This window comes from Pteropus medius, unplaced genomic scaffold (genome assembly GCF_902729225.1).
Source record: "Pteropus medius unplaced genomic scaffold, Ma_sr-lr_union100, whole genome shotgun sequence".
NCBI classification, from domain to species: Eukaryota; Metazoa; Chordata; class Mammalia; order Chiroptera; family Pteropodidae; genus Pteropus; species Pteropus medius.
Window position 1 is genome coordinate 36,847,110 of NW_024354875.1, and position 18,061 is coordinate 36,865,170.

Genomic DNA, 18,061 nt, shown 5'->3' on the forward strand with positions numbered 1-18,061 from the left:
TAGTAATATATAAGTAAATTTCTTATTTTTCTTGAATATGTGGTATTTCACATGATTGCATGATAAGGAAATGTTGCTTTACTAGAATTTCCCAATATTTCTGTTCCTGGTTTTGTTTTATGCAATCTTTAATCCTTTCTTTAAGAAAAAAAAAAGTAACTTCTGAATATCAGCCCAAATTTTTCAGGATACCAACAAGCAAGCTTGTTTTACAAAGAGTAGAAATGGCCTGTCAGTGCAGTTTAAGAAAATTATACATTTTCCACTAGATGGCACTGGTGTGCAAATAGTTTTACAATAATCTTTGCACTTCTCGCAGCAATAAAATTGTTACATTATCACATTGTTTTCATTCACTTTCTTTGGTCTGGATAAAATAAAGAGAAGTGGAAAGTTAAATATAAAATACTTCCTTGTTCTTGCTAAGCTCCAGGGTAAAAAGAGCCTACAATTTACAAATGCGGAATGTAATGCATGGAGAAATTGTAACTATCTTGTGCTAAATTCATGATGAGAACCCAGAATCCCTGACTCTTAGTTGCCATTCACACTACACAATATCAAGATTTGGGAGTGGGCACCGTAGTCAAAGAGAGAAAGTAAATTAATCTCTACTGTGCCATTATATGCATATCATATCATTTGATCTCTAAGCTATTAGCTCCATATGTAGTATCTCATATAATCCTAACTATACGAGCTCACACTATTAACTTCATGAGAGAAGCAGAATGACCATTTTGTTTAATACTATATCACTTCAGTAAAATGCAGTGCCCAACACATAGTAGTGAATGGATGATTTAATTAATTAAATGACCCCATTTAGTAGGTGGTATCATTTTTACTTTAAGGTTGAGGAAACCGGAGTTGGAAATCTGAAGTAACTTGTCCAAGCTCACACAATTCAGTGGCAGAACTGTTTAACACAATCTGACATTGTATTATACATTTACATGTAAGATTTCCACAATAGAAGAAAAGCTCTCTGAGAGCAGAGATCATGTCCTTCCTATTCTTCATGGTAGGTCTAGTTCCTAGCACAGAGCCTGGCATATAGTTGGTACACAATAAATAGTATTCCTCTGTGTGAGCTCCTAGTAACTCAGGTCTGAGAAGCTTGGACGCGAACATTCAAGAAACTCTGCTCCTGGACCACTTTTTCGTTTATTCCTTTCGCTTCAGTCCAGTGCCACTGCTAAATCCAGGCCTTATTTCTGGATTTCCACTAGTTTTCTGCTGACCTTTCCTCAAGAGCTTTTAACAAGAAGTCAGTATGCATTTCCCACTTTGCCTGCACCTTACAGTGTCCCCCAGTTCTGCAGCTTAATAATCCACCCATTCTGCCCTCACACTCCCAGGGGTACTTGTAGGAGTAGAGTAGATCATCAGATGGGGTTGGTTCTAGTTTGGGCTCTATTACTTTTCCCTCTATTACCATTTGGCTATTGCACAGGTCTCAATTACCTCACGCATTTTTCTCAACAAATGAGGCTGGAATTGGATGAGCTCAAATGTTTTTTTCAGCTCTAAGGTTTTTCCGTTTTAATTCTGTCCTATGGTGATCCTCTACTGAGCTTATGACCAAGATGGCAAGTTTAGGAGAAGAATCCTTGGTCTCTGGGGGATTGTGAGGGTTGAATCCTGTGCTCCAGACTGGACAGGGAACTAGGATTGCACACCTGGTGTTTGGGCCTCTGCTCCGCGGAATTGAAGGTAAGAACTGGGTCAGGCTCCCCCAGGTCGCCAGGGGACGCTGCAGGTCGCTCCCCGGAAGCCGGTACCCAGCGCGGCCCGACAGCGCCGGACTCTTCCGTCTTCCGGAAGCAGAGCGCCTGACCCGCAACGGGTAGTTGTGCGACAGCGGCGGTGGGGGCACGGCGGAAGCGAGGAGGACCGAAAGGGACCTGGGCCTGACTCCCGCGCCAGGGTGGAGCACCATGGACGAAGCAGGCAGCTGTGCGAGCGGTGGAGGCTTCCGCCCGGGCGTAGACAGCTTGGACGAGCCGCCCAACAGCCGCATCTTCCTGGTGATCAGCAAGTACACGCCCGAGTCGGTACTTAGGGAGCGCTTCTCACCCTTCGGCGAGATCCAGGATATCTGGGTGGTACGGGACAAGCACACGAAGGAGTCCAAGGGCATCGCCTTCGTCAAGTTCGCTCGCAGCTCGCAGGCCTGTAGGGCCATGGAGGAAATGCATGGCCGGTGCCTGGGCCCCAACGACACCAAGCCTATCAAGGTGCGGATACCGGGGTTCGGGGTACCCGCAGGGACGGTGTCCGGGGAGTAGGAATGGGTCTCTCGAGCTTCTCTTCTGTCGCAGCTGTGTCAGGGTCCGGAAGCACCTGCTCCCGGGAGCGGACTAGGTAGCACCTGGTATTCTGGTGGGGAGGGGAGGAAGGGAATGGCGTTGGGGAGAGGGTTTCTCCGGACCCTCCCGCGAGCCTGCACCGGGGTACAAGGTTTGGGGGGCGCGGAAAGAATATTCTCCCCCGGGTCAGGCCAGGCAGCTGCTGCTACTCGGGCTGCAGAGCTGCATTGGCTGGGCCATCCTCTCCAATCCCGCCGTCACTAATCCAGAACTCTGGATTCCTGGCCCAACTCTGGCCCTGGCCTACTTTGAGGACTTCTCTGACCCGCCTCTCTCAGATCACTCGATTTACCATTATGAAAACTGATAACTCTGCTTTTCTCCAAGTAAGTATGGGGCTTAACAACATGATCAAAGTACATTAAACTGTGGCCCTCTGGTGTTGGGCATTTTCCCACTACCTGACATAAGTTTTCATGTGTAATATATTTAAGTGCAGGTGATTAAAACTGCTATTCCATATTCATCACATTTTTTAAACTCACTTTAAATAAGCCCTATTTGCGAAAGTATTATTAGCATGTGTTTTGTTACTGCCACTTTTATTTGAAAGCAGACCAAAATAAACAGCCTAAGAAGAGCCAAATCATTGCAATGGTAGTGTAGTTGTATTAAATGCTTCTTTGTGTACTTAGTTCATCCCGTTGGTATTTATTTTAATTTTCTGTATCTATTTGTCTAAAATTAAGATAATTGACACATGACAGGAAGGGTATAGTTTTGAAGTTTATGTGACTTAATCTATGCTTTGAGCACAGTGCCTGGCACAAGATAAGCCTTCAGTATATTTTTATTTGTCAGTAATAGCCAAGATGTTATTCAATACTTTCTGTGAACTCAATTCAGGGCCTAATCCTGAGAATCTGTCCGTTTCCTAATTGTACTCTTCACCTGTCCTATGGAAATAGTTGCTGTTTATGCAGTTTTGTTGGCGCTTTTCACAAGTCTTTCTAAATTTTTTTCATTTACTACAGAAAACTGGAGAATATTATATATATGAACTTATACAAGTGACTCACATTTCAGAGATGTCAGTCTCTGGAGGTCTTCCCTTTACCTCCATCTGCAAAAGAGAAGGAGCCTCGGCCTATATACCAATTACACAGTAGTCAGTCTTCTCTCCCACCTCCCCAACCCTTTGAAATGGGTGAGAACAGATTATCAACAAAATTATAAAGCCACAGCATATACTAGGTCAGGGGTTTGCAGATGTATTTTTTAAAGGGCCAAATAGTAAATATATTAGGCTTTGTGAGCCATATCCGGTCTCTGTCACATTCTCTTTCTTTGTTTGTTTTTAACAGCCCTTTAAAAATGTAAAAACAATTCTTAGATCATGAGCCGTAGAAAAACAGGAAACTGTAGTTTGCTGACTCCTGCAGTAGATCGATCATTTTCATCTTCGAATTATGATCTTAGTAGAGATTTTTATACTTTTGAGTATAACATAACCACAAAATACTTATCTTAACCAAAAAAAAAAAAATGCTCCTAGGATTCAAAAAAAAAAAATCTATAGACTTCCCTTTTCTTGATTAAATTTCTACAAGAGAAGTAAAATTTCCAACACCGAAATGTACCCTCCCTTTTAGTCACAGAGAAATTAAATTATCCCCAAAGATAATTAAAGTTTAAATTCTGTTTTTCACATTTTTGTCCACTCAGTTTTAGCCAGAGGGCTGTTTCACTATAGCGCTAGACAGTCCGAGTTCATTCTTCTGCAGCTGCAGTTTGGGCTATCTTCCACTGGAATGTAGTTTTTTTTTTGTGGTGGTTGGTTTTTTTTCATTATACCCAGTTAAATTTATTCAGCTTTAATTTTTCTCATGTACTTATCTTTTGCAAGTTACAAAGGATCTACAAGACAAGTTAGAAAATTATAGCACCAGGCCTATATCCAGAAAAGATTGGCCAAGTTTAAAGTATCTTGTGACCAGCTACATTTTCTGGAGGAAAGGGTAAACCTAGAAAATAGATGAGAAAAATCTTGGTTTTTCACTTTGCAAGAATGTCTCTTGTAAAGAGCCCAAGTATGTGAACATAATATCTTGGGAGAAATTGTCCATTAGGTGATTAATTATTGTACACGTGGTCCACTTAAATACTGTCTTCTTTATCAGAAATTTTCAATACTCCAGTCTTCTAAAATTTAGAAATATGTTATCTGAATGCACTTCCAAACTCAAATCTTACCTGAGACTCCTTTTTTCCCCCCTAGTGTCTTTATTCCGTTTACTTAAAGCTTCCCTATTTATATTTTCCTATTGACCATTCATTAGTGATACATCCAGTAGACTAATTTTCTACATTTAATACATTTCTACATTACTTAATACTCTATTACTAATATTTCACACAGTGCTTGACATATAGTGTGCATATAGTATAGATTTATTAAAACTGGAAGTAGACTCTACCTAGGGATATGTCTACAGCTGTGTCTCCTAAGCAAGGTTCTACACCTCTTTGACAGCTATTTTCCAAGCAAGCAACAACTCCCCTCCTCCCCAATATTCTTAAAATCTCTTAGGTTTATAAGTTCTGGATCCTTTTAGTTACTGCCTATTACTCTAGAATTCCTTAGGTCCAGGTTTTCTCATTCTCAAATGACATACAGCCCCCCTTTAATAAAGAAGAAGAAAAAACCCTCAAGTGTGGTGATTTATCTTAATTTTATTACATTTCCTCAACTTATAAAAAAATAAAACTAGCCATTAAAATTCTTATGCTTATAGCTCTATAAACAAATCCACAATCCAATTTAGAGATTTTAACATTCCTCTGGAATAATATAAAACCAAAACAATTTTACAAATTAAATAAAAGCAATACAATAAAGCAAATTCCAAATAATTAATGTTATAGATGATGTTTTATTAAAACTAAATTGCCAATAATAGAAAATAGAGCCTCAAATCATTCTATGCATTTTTTTGCTCATGTACATACATCATCTGGATAGTTACTAATATGATCCAGGGTATGGTTACTTTTTTTTTAAAGATTAATATTAGAATATGGCCATCTAGAATTAAACCCAATTATATCAAATACTCCATTAAACAAATTGACTAAACAGTAACTAAAAGGCAGAGATTGTCAGACAGGATTTAAAAAAAAAAAAAAGACAAATGCTGTTTATAAGAGACGCACTCTAAGTATACAGCTACAAAATGGTTGAAAAAAAGGATACAAACAGCTAATGTGTTAGACAAAATGGACTTCAACAGGAGTATTAACAGAATAATAAGTGAAAATATCAATTAAAAAGTTTGTAACAATACCTATTGTTTAGCCAATAATAGAGCTTGAAAATACATGAAGCATTATTGATAGAATTAAAAGGAAAAAGATAAATTCACAGATTTTTACACTCAGTATCTGATAGAACAGGTAGACAGTAAAAATCAGTAAAGATATATAACATTTTAATAACACTATTTATCAACTATAAATCGATATTTATTGACCCCTGTACGCTACAACTGTAGAGTACATATTCTTTTTCAATGCACTATTACGTTTTCATAAACCAAAATCTAAACGTAAGAATACATTTGGAAAAAAATACAGTGCAGAGATTGGTATTGTCTCAGAAAAGTCATTGCAATAAAGATTGCTTTAAAAAGTATTTATAAGACCCTTTTACGTTGCATTTAACCTAACATGAATCTCATACTAATAACGAAGTAAGTGTACTTAAGGAATAGGAAAACCATTAACTGGTGTTTTTTTTTCCACATTATTTTGTGGGTTTTGTTTGTTTCTTAGGTCTTCATTGCTCAGTCCAGATCATCTGGAAGTCACCGAGATGTTGAAGATGAAGAGCTTACAAGAATCTTTGTTATGATACCAAAGTCCTACACAGAAGAAGACTTACGGGAAAAATTTAAGGTACTTATGTTTTCTAATCAGGTAGCATCTGTGAAAACTCATAATCCTAAATCAGTTGTACATTTACTAAAGCTGAACTGTTTGAGACAGATCACTAGATTGGTGGTGGGGAATTAAATAACTATTTTTAAGTCATCTATTTCAATTTGATTTTTAATATTAAACCTAGAATAAATGTACTTTTGAAAGTAAAGAATATATAAAAATTGGAAAATAGTAATGATAATGTTTCCCCCTCCAGACTTTATAATGAAAATACAAATTCAGAAAAATGAAGGACAAAGCTCAGTCTTAAGTAAGGTCACACACCTAGTAGATGGTGGAGCCAAGATTTAAACCTAGGCTGTCTGAATCCAGAGCCTTCTCTTGGTCTTCAAAATTTCAATGCACCCTGTTGCTGCTTCTCTCTATTCCCTCTCATGTAAAGGTGAGTCAGGCAAGCCTGACTGTGCGAATCGTATTATCTAGTAATTTTTACAGGCCTATAGTGTGTTATTCACAGAAGTTTATTTATAGAATTTTTGTCCTAGAATTAGGTTTCTGTAGGAGTAACGTTTAAAGAAAAAAAATTAACTACAACTCTGAACTATAGCAAGATTATAGTGAATGAAATTTGAAGATAATTTTAAATCTCTTTTTAGCCATTTATTTTTATATGCAGTGATATACTTTCACAAAAATTATTAAAAAGCAATTTTAAAATCATTTTGAGTTGTAATTTTTAAATTCTTTTTTATTACTCTTCTTAGCACTCTAGATTGGGTGGGCAACAAGCAAGCAAGAAAAAAAAAACAAGTAGTAAAAAGTAATTTTCAAACTTCCTCTGTCCTACCCCAATTGAGAGTTGAATAAAATACTTCAGACATGACAAATACCAGAAATCTATATCCTATACTTCCTCCAATAGTAAGAAAAAAGTTTTTACCTTATATATTTATAAATGCTGTCTTTTTCTGAGTGGACAAATAAGACATTTTAATCTCGTAATTAAGTTGCTAGTTGGTTAGATGAGAATTTTATAAAATAAATAATAAATAAGAATTTATATCCCATATTTTTCCCAACATTTAAAAAAATAAACTCCATATTTCTCAACATAGATTATTAACTTTCTGAGTGAACCAATGTGTTTTAGAGCTATTCTTTGGGAGTCTCTCCTTCAAAAGAAACACAACCATTTATACTTTCACTAGAAGGCAGACAGATAATTACAGCTAATGTTTACCAAGTGTTCAGTATGTCCCAGATCCTATACAAGCACTTTAGATGTGTTGGTTTATTTAACCTTTAAAACAACCCTATGAGGTAGGTACAACTATTAGCCCCATTTTACATATAAGGAGACAGGCACAGAAAGAATAACTAAACTATCTAGTTAATAAGTGACTGAGCCAAGATTTGAATCTAGAAAATTCAATTCCAGATCCTCTGCTCTTAACCACTACTGAGTAAGACTTTGGAGCTCTTCAGGCCATGTACAAATCTTACTCTCCCTCTGTAACTTACGCAAGTTATTTGATTTCTCTAAGGCCCAGCTTCCTTGTGAAGTAAGCAATATAATATTATAAGCCCTTGAAGGATTGTTGTAACAATAATATACGTAAAGCAAATGCTCAGTAAATAAAAATTATTTTGGTTATGTTATTACTTGGTTATGTTATTGTTATGGTTATTTTTCTAGTGCCTCATTAATTTGTGACATTTTTATTCCATTATTAAAAATGTAAATTCTAATTCTGATTACTTTTATTGCAAACAAGAAGTAAAATAAATTTTAGGTTCTGAAATAATCTGTTTAATTATTGATTTTGACTCCTCTAAGATCATTTCTTTTAACTCTCTTAGGTGTACGGAGATATTGAGTATTGCAGCATTATTAAGAATAAAGTCACTGGAGAAAGTAAAGGTTTGGGCTATGTTCGTTACTTAAAACCATCACAAGCTGCCCAAGCAATAGAAAACTGTGATCGAAGTAAGGAAGAATTCATTTAACATTGTTAAAAACTTTCTTTAAAATTCTAATTATTATAAATAATGGAATCTAATACTGGTTTTTGCTAATAACCATACCTGCTAATTTAATCTTAGCAATGAATGCTTATATGTAGCCCTCAGATGAAAATTATTTGGGGACTGTGATTAAGCTTTCATTGAGGCACTGTCTTGAAGAGAAATATTAACTTAGTGAAACTGTTGTTGCCATATTTTTGTTATTTCTATAGATTTTAGCGGTTTTTTTAAGTACATATTTTAGAATGTTAAGTATAAAAAATATTCTTTATATTAAAAAACTCAATAAGTTTTCTTTAATATTTGTTCATATTTGATCTAAACCCTAAATAAAATTAAGTATACTAATAAGCATATAGGTTAGGGATAGGATTTATAAGATTTTCTAACATAGGTATATACGTTGGGTTAATTTCAAGCTAGAGTGACATTAATTAGATCTGCTGTTGCTGGTATACATGATGGAGAATAAGAATTTTAAAGAAACCAAGGAGAATTTTCTTTGTTGTCGTACTTTTAGTTATATTGGCTTTTAGAAATGAGATATGGAATAATTAGTGGGTTTCAGGATATTATAAAAATCTATACATACTGGAAAGAATTATCGTTATTAATCAGTAGAATTCTTAGATAACCCTAAGGTACACACCAAAATTTTCTCTCAGAGCCTTCCAAATTTCTCAGTCAGCCAGCATTAATTAGTACCTATGGTACACTCATCAAAATGTCAAGAAGAGGGATACCAATGGAAGGAATATAAAGCAGCCTTGTCATTTAAAAGATTTATTGCCTTATTGGGTAGCCGGTGTTTACAAAGCGAAGTCAAGCATTAGCAATCAGATATATTTGCAGGTATGTTAAATTTGCTATTAAGATTGAAATGCATGAATTCTCTTTTTAGGTTTTAGGGCAATCTTGGCTGAACCCAAAAATAAAGCATCTGAATCCTCGGAGCAAGATTATTATAATAATATGAGGCAGGAGACTTTGGGACATGAACCTAGAGTAAATATGTTTCCATTTGGTAAGTGGGCTACCTTTACATTAATATTATAAGTAGAATATACAATCTGATTTGAGTTTTTAAAAATATTCTTTTATTACCAATCTGTAAATGTCAGTGAAGAAATGTGTCCTTAATATTTAACACTTACTTTAACTCATTTCAATTACAGTTTAATGTGGTTAGTTATACATGATCTAAATATTAAATGTGTCACTGTCTATTTCTGGATGAGTTTCTACATCTATACAGCTGACCAAAAAGTATGAAAGACGTATACAGATATCCCCTCAGTATTGAATCCTAAAATTTTATCACTAAGCTACTGTTGCTTTAAAATTAGAGTTAGAGAAAGGAGAGTAATGACAAAAGTTGAGGCTAAAAAAAGAGGGAAATGTGTGGTGAAAGTAAGGCTCATGAATGATATTTGGCATAAACTGTTTTAGGTGAAACACTTGCCCTATTTTGCAGTTTTGCCTACTAAAAATATTCCTGTGAAATTACACTTTTCTGCTTACATACTTGTATTGAAGGCCGGGGAGTAGGGAGAGTTGTCTTTTCTTGTGTGGTTTCTTGTCATCTGATAGTGCTGATGACCAAGAGCATTCTGCACAACAGAGTGCCTTTGTTCAGTGCAGTAGACTTAATGAAAGTTCATTTTATTTTCTAGTAACTAAAATGGTAAATAAATTCTCAAATGTATAGAAATGTAAAGATTTACTTTTTTCTATATTGTTGGAGAGCAACAACCTGAATTTTCAAGTTTTGAGAAGAATGACAACAGAGGCCAGGAAGCTATCTCCAAACGCCTATCAGTTGTATCAAGAGTTCCTTTCACCGAAGAGCAGCTTTTCAGCATTTTTGATATAGTACCAGGATTGGAATATTGTGAAGTTCAACGAGATCCTTATTCAAATTATGGTAAAATAATGTCTATGTCATTTTTAAATATAATGTGTTTTGTTAAAATGGCTCTTCTGTAGTGATACTCTGTTAGATACTGTTTGTGTGAGTTTTATGGGATTTTTTTTCTCCACTTTAAACTTTTAAATACAATGATAACCTTAATGATTAAACCCCTGGAAATATATATTCTTTCTCCTGAATCATTTATTTTTAAAAAATACTTTAACTCCCACAAAATAGAGTATTTTTTGGTTTCAGTTGTATAGCAAAAATACCTCAGGAGAGGGTCTTTCTCTGTACCCTTTTTTTTTTTTTTTTAAGTTGAGGAGTTTATTCAGGAAATATGAGAGGCAAAGACACCCCAAGTGACAGAAAACTCTAAAAATGTTTCTTCAAACCAAGTGAGGTTTGAAGACCCCCCTCCCCAAAAGGACAAGAAACGGATGGATTAGCAACAGCATTCTCTGGCAGCCACCTTTCCAGAGCATGAGTGTCTCAGCCAGAACTGTCTCCCATTCCCTAACAAAGCTAAGAAGGAGACAAAGACTTTTTAGAAACAATGCAGAGGCAGTGTCTCTCTCTGTACTCTTGATTAATGCTAGGCAAAGTTATAAAACCCTTAAAGTTTTCTCCTTATCCCTGAGTCTCTTTTCCTTAAACTTTATACCTCGAAATGAAACTCCATTTCAAGTATCCAATTGCCTTGCTTCTCTCTCTACTTCTTCCCAGTATTAATAGAAGCAAGTCTCTAATGTCAGCCATTTGAACTTTTAAGTAATTAATCGATTAAGCCTATTATCTAGCCTTAACTTAATCTTTGTATCTTTTAAAGAGCTTTGATTTTTAAAGGCTTTTTTTAAATGGAAGCAGTATGGCATAATGGAACAAAGTTGGTATTCTCTTTTGCATCAGACTCGGTGCAAATCCCAGCAGTTGCTCATAGCTCTGAGACCTTGGCAAATTTCTTATTCTCTCTAAGCCTCTCTTTCCTCATCTATAAAGTAAAATTATTAATCCCTATTATGTCAGGGCAAGATAAGAATTAGAAATAATATATATGTAAAATACCTAATGTAAGTTCTGGCATGTAATGGGCACTCAGTAAATCTATGGGGTTTGTTGGTTTGTTTTAAAGAATTAGAGGTGAGGGGCGGTATAGAACAACCACACTGGGCATCTCTTCCGGTACTGTAGACATCCCAGCATGCTCAATATAACCCTACCAGCACTGGTCTTTTAGCAGGATTGCCCATCTGAACCCATTTTGTACCTACCATCTCCAGCCTTGACCCAGTCTTACACTATCATTCTTTGTCTGAATCTAAGGCACACATTTTGTGCTTTCTGGCACATTTGTTGTTATATTCATATATAATTCTATTTTGTGTTTTCTTTCCCTTTTACCTGGTATGTTGAAATGTATTTGTTCCTTTACCTTCTATATCGTTTCTATGGTTGGATATATCTGATAAATGTGTGTATCATCGGAATATCTTTGTTTACAGAGATATTATATAGTTAGAACCCACTTTGAAATAGTTTTATATGTTCATTTGCTTTCTGAGTTTTATTTTAATTTTGTTAAAATGTTAGAATGCTCTGATTTGGGGAGGAACATTAAAACAGTGTTTTCCCCAAAGTGGACTGTATTATAAATATATCATGAAAACCTTTTGGTTGTGTTACAAGCTCCTGGGCTCTCACTGTACGGACTCCAGTATAAAATTAGCCCCCTCCTTTGGCATCACTCTCCTGAATTGAAACCTCTGTGCCCTCAGCTAAAGCTCTCCAAAGTAATGTGAAATGTGTGACTTCTGATCCAAGGCCCTCTGTTTCTTATGTTTTGTTTTTCATACATGTTATTTTTCCACTCTATCACTGCATCTAGCCAAGACGAGTATACTTTTCAGATATCACTTCTCATTTCATTTCCTATTCAATATGATAGGGAAAATTTTAGAATTTCAAAGATTTCAAGTAATAAAATTTAGAAAAACTGGTTGGTTTTTAGGTATATCTGTGTCATATAAAAAAAAAGCCAATATCCTAAAATTAAATTCATTGGACAGAAGTTATGCTAATGATTCCATTTTCCTTAAAATATCATGTTCATATTTTTACCAAAATCTGGTTCATAACTTTGCTTTTTTGGAACACAGGTATTACATACACGTATAAGAGAATTTTGTTTTCTGACACATTCGATTCTGAATTGACTGGATGTATGATAGATATTAGGATATTTCTGTATCGTTTCATTTTTGTGGCAACACGGGCTTTAGGTAGTCTGCTTTTTATTTCTATATCTTTTCTATTTTGTTTTAGGTCATGGAGTGGTTCAGTATTTTAATGTAGCATCAGCTATTTATGCAAAATACAAGTTACATGGATTTCAATATCCTCCTGGGAATCGGATAGGTGTTTCCTTCATTGATGATGGGAGTAATGCAACAGAGTAAGTACCATTCCAGGAGTGTCTAAAGCTGAGCTGTGGGTATATGTGATTGTGACTTGAAGAATAGAAATAGAAAACAGTTGACCTCTGGCGAGGAGGCCCCACAAAACGAGTTACTGTTAAGGGACTAAATATTTCTAGTTTTCTATAAATTATCAGTTATTATCTCCAGTCTCCTTAGAAAAATGGCAACGCAGATGGTAGCTGCACAGCTTGCATCAATGGTGTGGAATAACCCAAGTCAGCAGCAATTTCTGGTAAGTACGTAAGAATTTAACTTTCACAATATGTGCATATGGTATAAAATAAATGTGACTGTTTGTTACCTATGTAAGGAATTTTTTCAGAGCTATAGTAAAAGACCACACAGGTGCCATGATACACATCTCTTTAGCTGTTGGCTTAAGATCCCTAAAGTGTAGTCTTTCTTTTTCTCATTTTGTACCTAACTCTTCAACAGCAATTTGGAGGAAGTTCTGGATCACAGTTGCCTCAAATTCAGACAGATGTTGTACTTCCATCATGCAAAAAAAAAGCCCCTCCTGAAACTCCTGTGAAAGAAAGACTTTTTATCGTGTTTAATCCTCATCCTTTACCTTTAGATGTATTAGAGGATATATTCTGGTAAGATTTCAATTCCACAAAGTTACATTTTATAATGTAATTTATTTAAACCAGTAATTTAAGCATTTTCACAATCTTGAAAACTTCCTATATCCAATACCTATCAGATATAGATGATTTGTTCTGTGGTTTAAAAAACTCCTTATTGATATCACCTTTTAAATATGTGATCATTCTCTATATCATTCACACATTCTAAGTCTCCACATAGAATTAATTTCTTGTTATTTTGTTTTGAAGGCATAAAATGCATAGGATTGTTTTGAAAAGTTATATGCATAGAATGGACAAATCATTTGTTTCTTGATAGATGACACATTTGCATACACCTGTCTTCTAGAGCAGGGGTCCCCAACCCCTGGGGTCTGTGGCCTTTTAGGAACTGGACTGCACAGCAAGTGAGCGGTGGGCCAGAGAGCAAAGCTTCATCTGTATTTGCAGCCGCTCCCCAGCACTAGCATCACCACCTCAGCTCCATCTCAGATCATCAGGCATTAGATTCTCATAGGAGCACCGGCCCCTGGTACCAAAAAGGTTGGGGATCACTGTTCTAGAATTCTTTTCACATAGTTTTTCCTTCGTAGTTGTAATTCAACTGAACAGTGTTTACTAAGCATCTTCTCTTTTTGTCAGCACTCTGTTGGATCCTTAAGGAGTTTACAATCACTACATTGAGTAAACAATTGCTTGATTGTAGGGAAGAGTATATAATAATTGCAAAAAAAGAGAAGGCTCTTGTTTATTTCTGTGTTTTTAAAAGAACTCCTGTGTTTTTAATACAACTTTCTTTTTGGTCTTTTCCTCATTTGTCTTACAGCAAAGTTAGTGAATTAAAGAGATAGGAAACTTATTAAAGAGCTGCACAAAGTGTCAGGAATGTGGTTAAAGTATTTTGACTAAACTGTCTCATTTAGTTTATTTCTTGAACCTGTCCCTTGGGCCAGGCAGGCACTGTGCTAAATGCTAGAGACATTATATAAACAAAACATTATATTATATAAATGAGACAGAATAGTCTTTGTCTTCTCAGAGCTGACCTCATTCACGAGACAGATAAGTGTATAGGAAATTATAACCTGGCGAGACTGGTGCCATGAAAGGAATGGACAGGACTTGAAATACATAGGAGGGGCAGCTACTTTAGAAAACGCTGAAGAGACTCCTTGAAAGAAGCAAGGTATTGTGGAGACCTGAAGGATAAACATAATTTAGCCAAGGAAGAAAGCTGGGAGTGGGGCGGTTACTCCTGCCAGAAAGAATGTGAAAGGACGTTGTTAGAATATGAAATTTGAGCCTGTGAGGGAAGATAAAGCTGGAAAGGACAAGGACCGTGTCAAAAAAGCCTCACAAGGTATGTTGGGGAGTTTGTCTTATCCTGGAGGCAATGAGGAGCCAGTGAAGGGATTTTTAGAGAGGAAATGATAATGTTTGTGTTTTAGAAAGATCACTCAGAAGACAGGATAGGGAATGGATTGGAGAGGGGCAAGCCCAGGAGAACAACGGGAAACTAGTGAAGAAGGTATTAGAATAATCTAAGGAAAAGATAATGATGGTCTTCATGAGGGGCGAGATCTGAGTGAGAATGAGGAGAAACTGACTGATAGAGGAAATGTTTAAGAAGTAAGATCGACATGAATTGGAGATTAGGTACGGAGAGAAAAAGGAGTCCAGAATGGATCCTACTTCTTAGAGCCGAGCAGCTGTATTTATCAACATCAGTTAATTTTTTTTTTACTTTCTTTCAGTCGTTTTGGTAACCTGATTGAAGTTTACCTTGTGTCAGGAAAAAATGTGGGATACGCCAAGTATGCAGATAGAATAAGTGCTAATGATGCGATTACTACTTTACATGGGAAGATCCTGAATGGAGTCAGACTTAAAGTTATGCTGGCAGATTCCCCAAGAGAAGAATCTAACAAACGACAAAGAACTTACTGATTTTTGAGGTAAGTCCTTTTTAATCAGAATTTTAAAACACGCTAACTAAATAGCATAGTCAGAGGAATATGTCTAAGTACGTTAATTATGGAGTTTCTTTTTAGTGATATAAAGTCAGGTTTCAGTTTAGGAAGTTAATTACTTTTTGGTTTATTAATATTTTAGATATTAAGAATTGGATTTTTACTATATGCTTTCATAAACTTTAAAGGTGAAATACTTCTAAAGATTTTTAACTTGAAGAATACCTTGAGTTATAAATTTTGAGGTACTTTGTAACAGTCTTTATAAAGAATGTTTTGACTTCTCATGAATAAAATGCCCAAAAAGCAGTATCAAATAATAGACCTTTAAACGTATATGTTGGTGTTCTTCTGGACTTACATTTGTGAGTTTGTATATTAAAACTGTATATTCAGAAAATACTCTTGTGTGCATATATGTATTAAAAAAATAACCCTGACATTTTACCAAAACTTTTGTGTACTATAATGCTACATCTGTTTGAATTTCTTTTTCTTAGTTTTCAGAAATCAAACTTAAATTCCTTTTTCTGTGGCATTCAATTCATATCTCCATATTTGAGGAAACATTCTTTAAAGTTAGAAATGTTCAACTCTTTCACTTTTATATTCTGTAAATGACTTCTGAGTTTCAAGGGAAGCTGAGAGTTTCCCTGCGCCCACACACACCAACTTCTCAGGTCTGCTGCTGGTCAAATGGTAGCAGTTGGCAAGCACTGTAGATTCAATTTGAGTTAATGACTTGCACACAATTTTCTTTTCACTTCATTATGAGAATGATAAAGATGAAGAGTCTCAAGCCTAATAGAGCAAATCAAGTGATTAGTTTCTCCTAGAAGGCAGTTGGCAATGAGATGTCCATTGAACCTGTTGTGAATAATCCTAATTTAGAAATGTCTTCAAGTTTTTTTAAATTACAAAACCACTCCTATTAATACAATGTAGAAATACTAAATTGCCAATGAAAAAGAATTAGCAAGTCTTATAACAAAGCACTTTTTTGTTTACGAATAAAATGTTAAGAATTGAATTCTGTTTAGACAAGCTATCTTGTATGATAGCATGAAAAAATGTTTATTCTTGTCTGTGAATATTTCAGTATGTAGGTAACAGTTCTTTATTCAAAGACTCTTGTCCTTAAAACTTTTTAGTATCAGAAAAATATAAAACTTAATCTTATGATTGAGCCTTTCCTAATGGTTAATATAGAGGATATTAGACTTAAAATCAGAAAGTCACGGTTCAAATTCCAGCTCTGACACTTAACTGAGAGTGATTGGCAGATCTCTTCACCTTTCTGAGGCCAAGAGGGATTATTGAGAAAATGAGTCAGCAAAATTCCTTATGAAATTCTTAAAAATGCTTATCAAGTGTGAGCTAAAACTTTTGCATTGGTGACTTAAGTGAAACCTTTGAGATGTTATCAAATGCTCAGAGACTAAAACTTTAATGATACAAAACTACCTGGTGGCCAGTGGTACTGTGAGAAGGAAACTTTGTAATACCACGTTTTCCCCTGTAATGGTGATATGCATTCATCCAATTTCCTATCTTAAAGGAAGTGCATGTTCTTCAACATGACTAGTTATGAAATATATATCTACCCTTTTTCTTTTTATTGAACTCTACATATTCAGAGCAAAGATAAATGAGGGTCGGATTAATTGAAATTCAAGAGGATGTATACACCACTCAAGAAGCCTAGTTCCTTTTGCCTCTGAGGAATAAGCTTAAGTTTAAGGGAGCCACACCCAGGAAATAAGAGAAGAAATAATCTAAGAATATAACTTTGAAAGTAGTTGAGTTCTGTTTTGAGATAAAGTTGTTGTACAACATACGTTTCTCTTTCTAATTGAGGAAATTAGAAATTTTAGTATTTTAGAGCATTCTGATTTTGTATTGATTTACAGCATTTTCCCTCCAGAAATTCTGTACCTGCTTGCATCATCCTTTTTAGTAAGTTTGGATTTGCTTATCTGGGGGGCATCTATGATTAAGTAAGCAGATAACATTGGTTATATTGAAATAAAGGAACAATTCCTAACATTTTGGGAATACAATATACAACAGCTATTTTCTTTCAGGTGATGATTTTCATACTTGTGTTGTGTTCTTTCTACAGAACAAAGACTAAATAATGACATAATCCTCAGCTGACTGACTGAAAATGTGACTGGACGCACTCCCTGTGGACAGTTGACCGCTTTTTTTTTCATACACGTGGTAGTCTGTGCACAACATTGTCTTGTCTGGGGAGCAGGGATTGTTGACTTGTATTTTTGAATTCACACGTTAATGCTAAAACTAATATAGTAGTTGTTTCTTAGAGCAATATGTTGTTATGTGTAGCAGAAATAAAGTTTTCTTTGCTTAACTAAATCATGCCTTATTTATGTGAAAGATGAAAATGAAAAATTTAATAGTGTTTAGAATTTGACTAAATGATATATTTTATTGATTTTGAGATGCACTTTTTTTATTTCTAAAATTGGAAATATCTTAATTATCAATTGTGTGCCATAGTGTAATTGACAACCTGTTTTTCATATGAAGTGGAACGTAAAATAAAGATGCTTTTTTCAGTCCATTGCATCTTATATTCAATAAAATATGGTAACTTACTCAGTCTACACATTTCAGATTGGCTACTTAACACTCTAAGGCAAGAGCCAAAAGACATGTCATTAGAAATATTTTTATACTGTATTTTTATAATTACACCAAAATTTGTTGAAAATTTTGTAAAGATTTTTAAGATTATAGAGCAACAGTGATTTAAAAAAATAAGTTATTAATAATAAAATAAATGTCAGTGGCTTTGGAGGGTGGACATTTT

General features: G+C 35.2%; 1 protein-coding gene across 3 annotated transcripts; it reads left to right on the forward strand.

The window, feature by feature from the left end:
* Positions 1-1,810: 1,810 nt before the first annotated feature.
* RBM45 (RNA binding motif protein 45) lies at positions 1,811-17,604 on the forward strand. 3 transcript variants are annotated; one of them, XR_005651232.1, is made up of 10 exons: positions 1,811-2,240; positions 6,144-6,266; positions 8,112-8,238; positions 9,178-9,300; positions 10,015-10,200; positions 12,511-12,640; positions 12,813-12,897; positions 13,101-13,264; positions 14,295-14,441; positions 15,010-15,142. XR_005651232.1 is itself a non-coding variant. In XM_039855243.1 (10 exons), exons 1-9 carry the CDS (start codon positions 1,941-1,943, stop codon positions 15,200-15,202), a joined length of 1,431 nt encoding a protein of 476 aa, XP_039711177.1. In that variant the 5' UTR covers positions 1,813-1,940; the 3' UTR covers positions 15,203-15,210; positions 17,348-17,604. The 3 variants fall into 3 exon arrangements, 2 of the variants coding, with proteins under 2 accessions (XP_039711177.1, XP_039711178.1); XM_039855243.1 differs by lacking the exon at positions 14,295-14,441 and adding an exon at positions 17,348-17,604 and having other exon boundaries at positions 1,813-2,240; positions 15,010-15,210; XM_039855244.1 differs by lacking the exon at positions 14,295-14,441 and adding an exon at positions 17,348-17,604 and having other exon boundaries at positions 1,818-2,240; positions 10,021-10,200; positions 15,010-15,210.
* Positions 17,605-18,061: the final 457 nt, after the last annotated feature.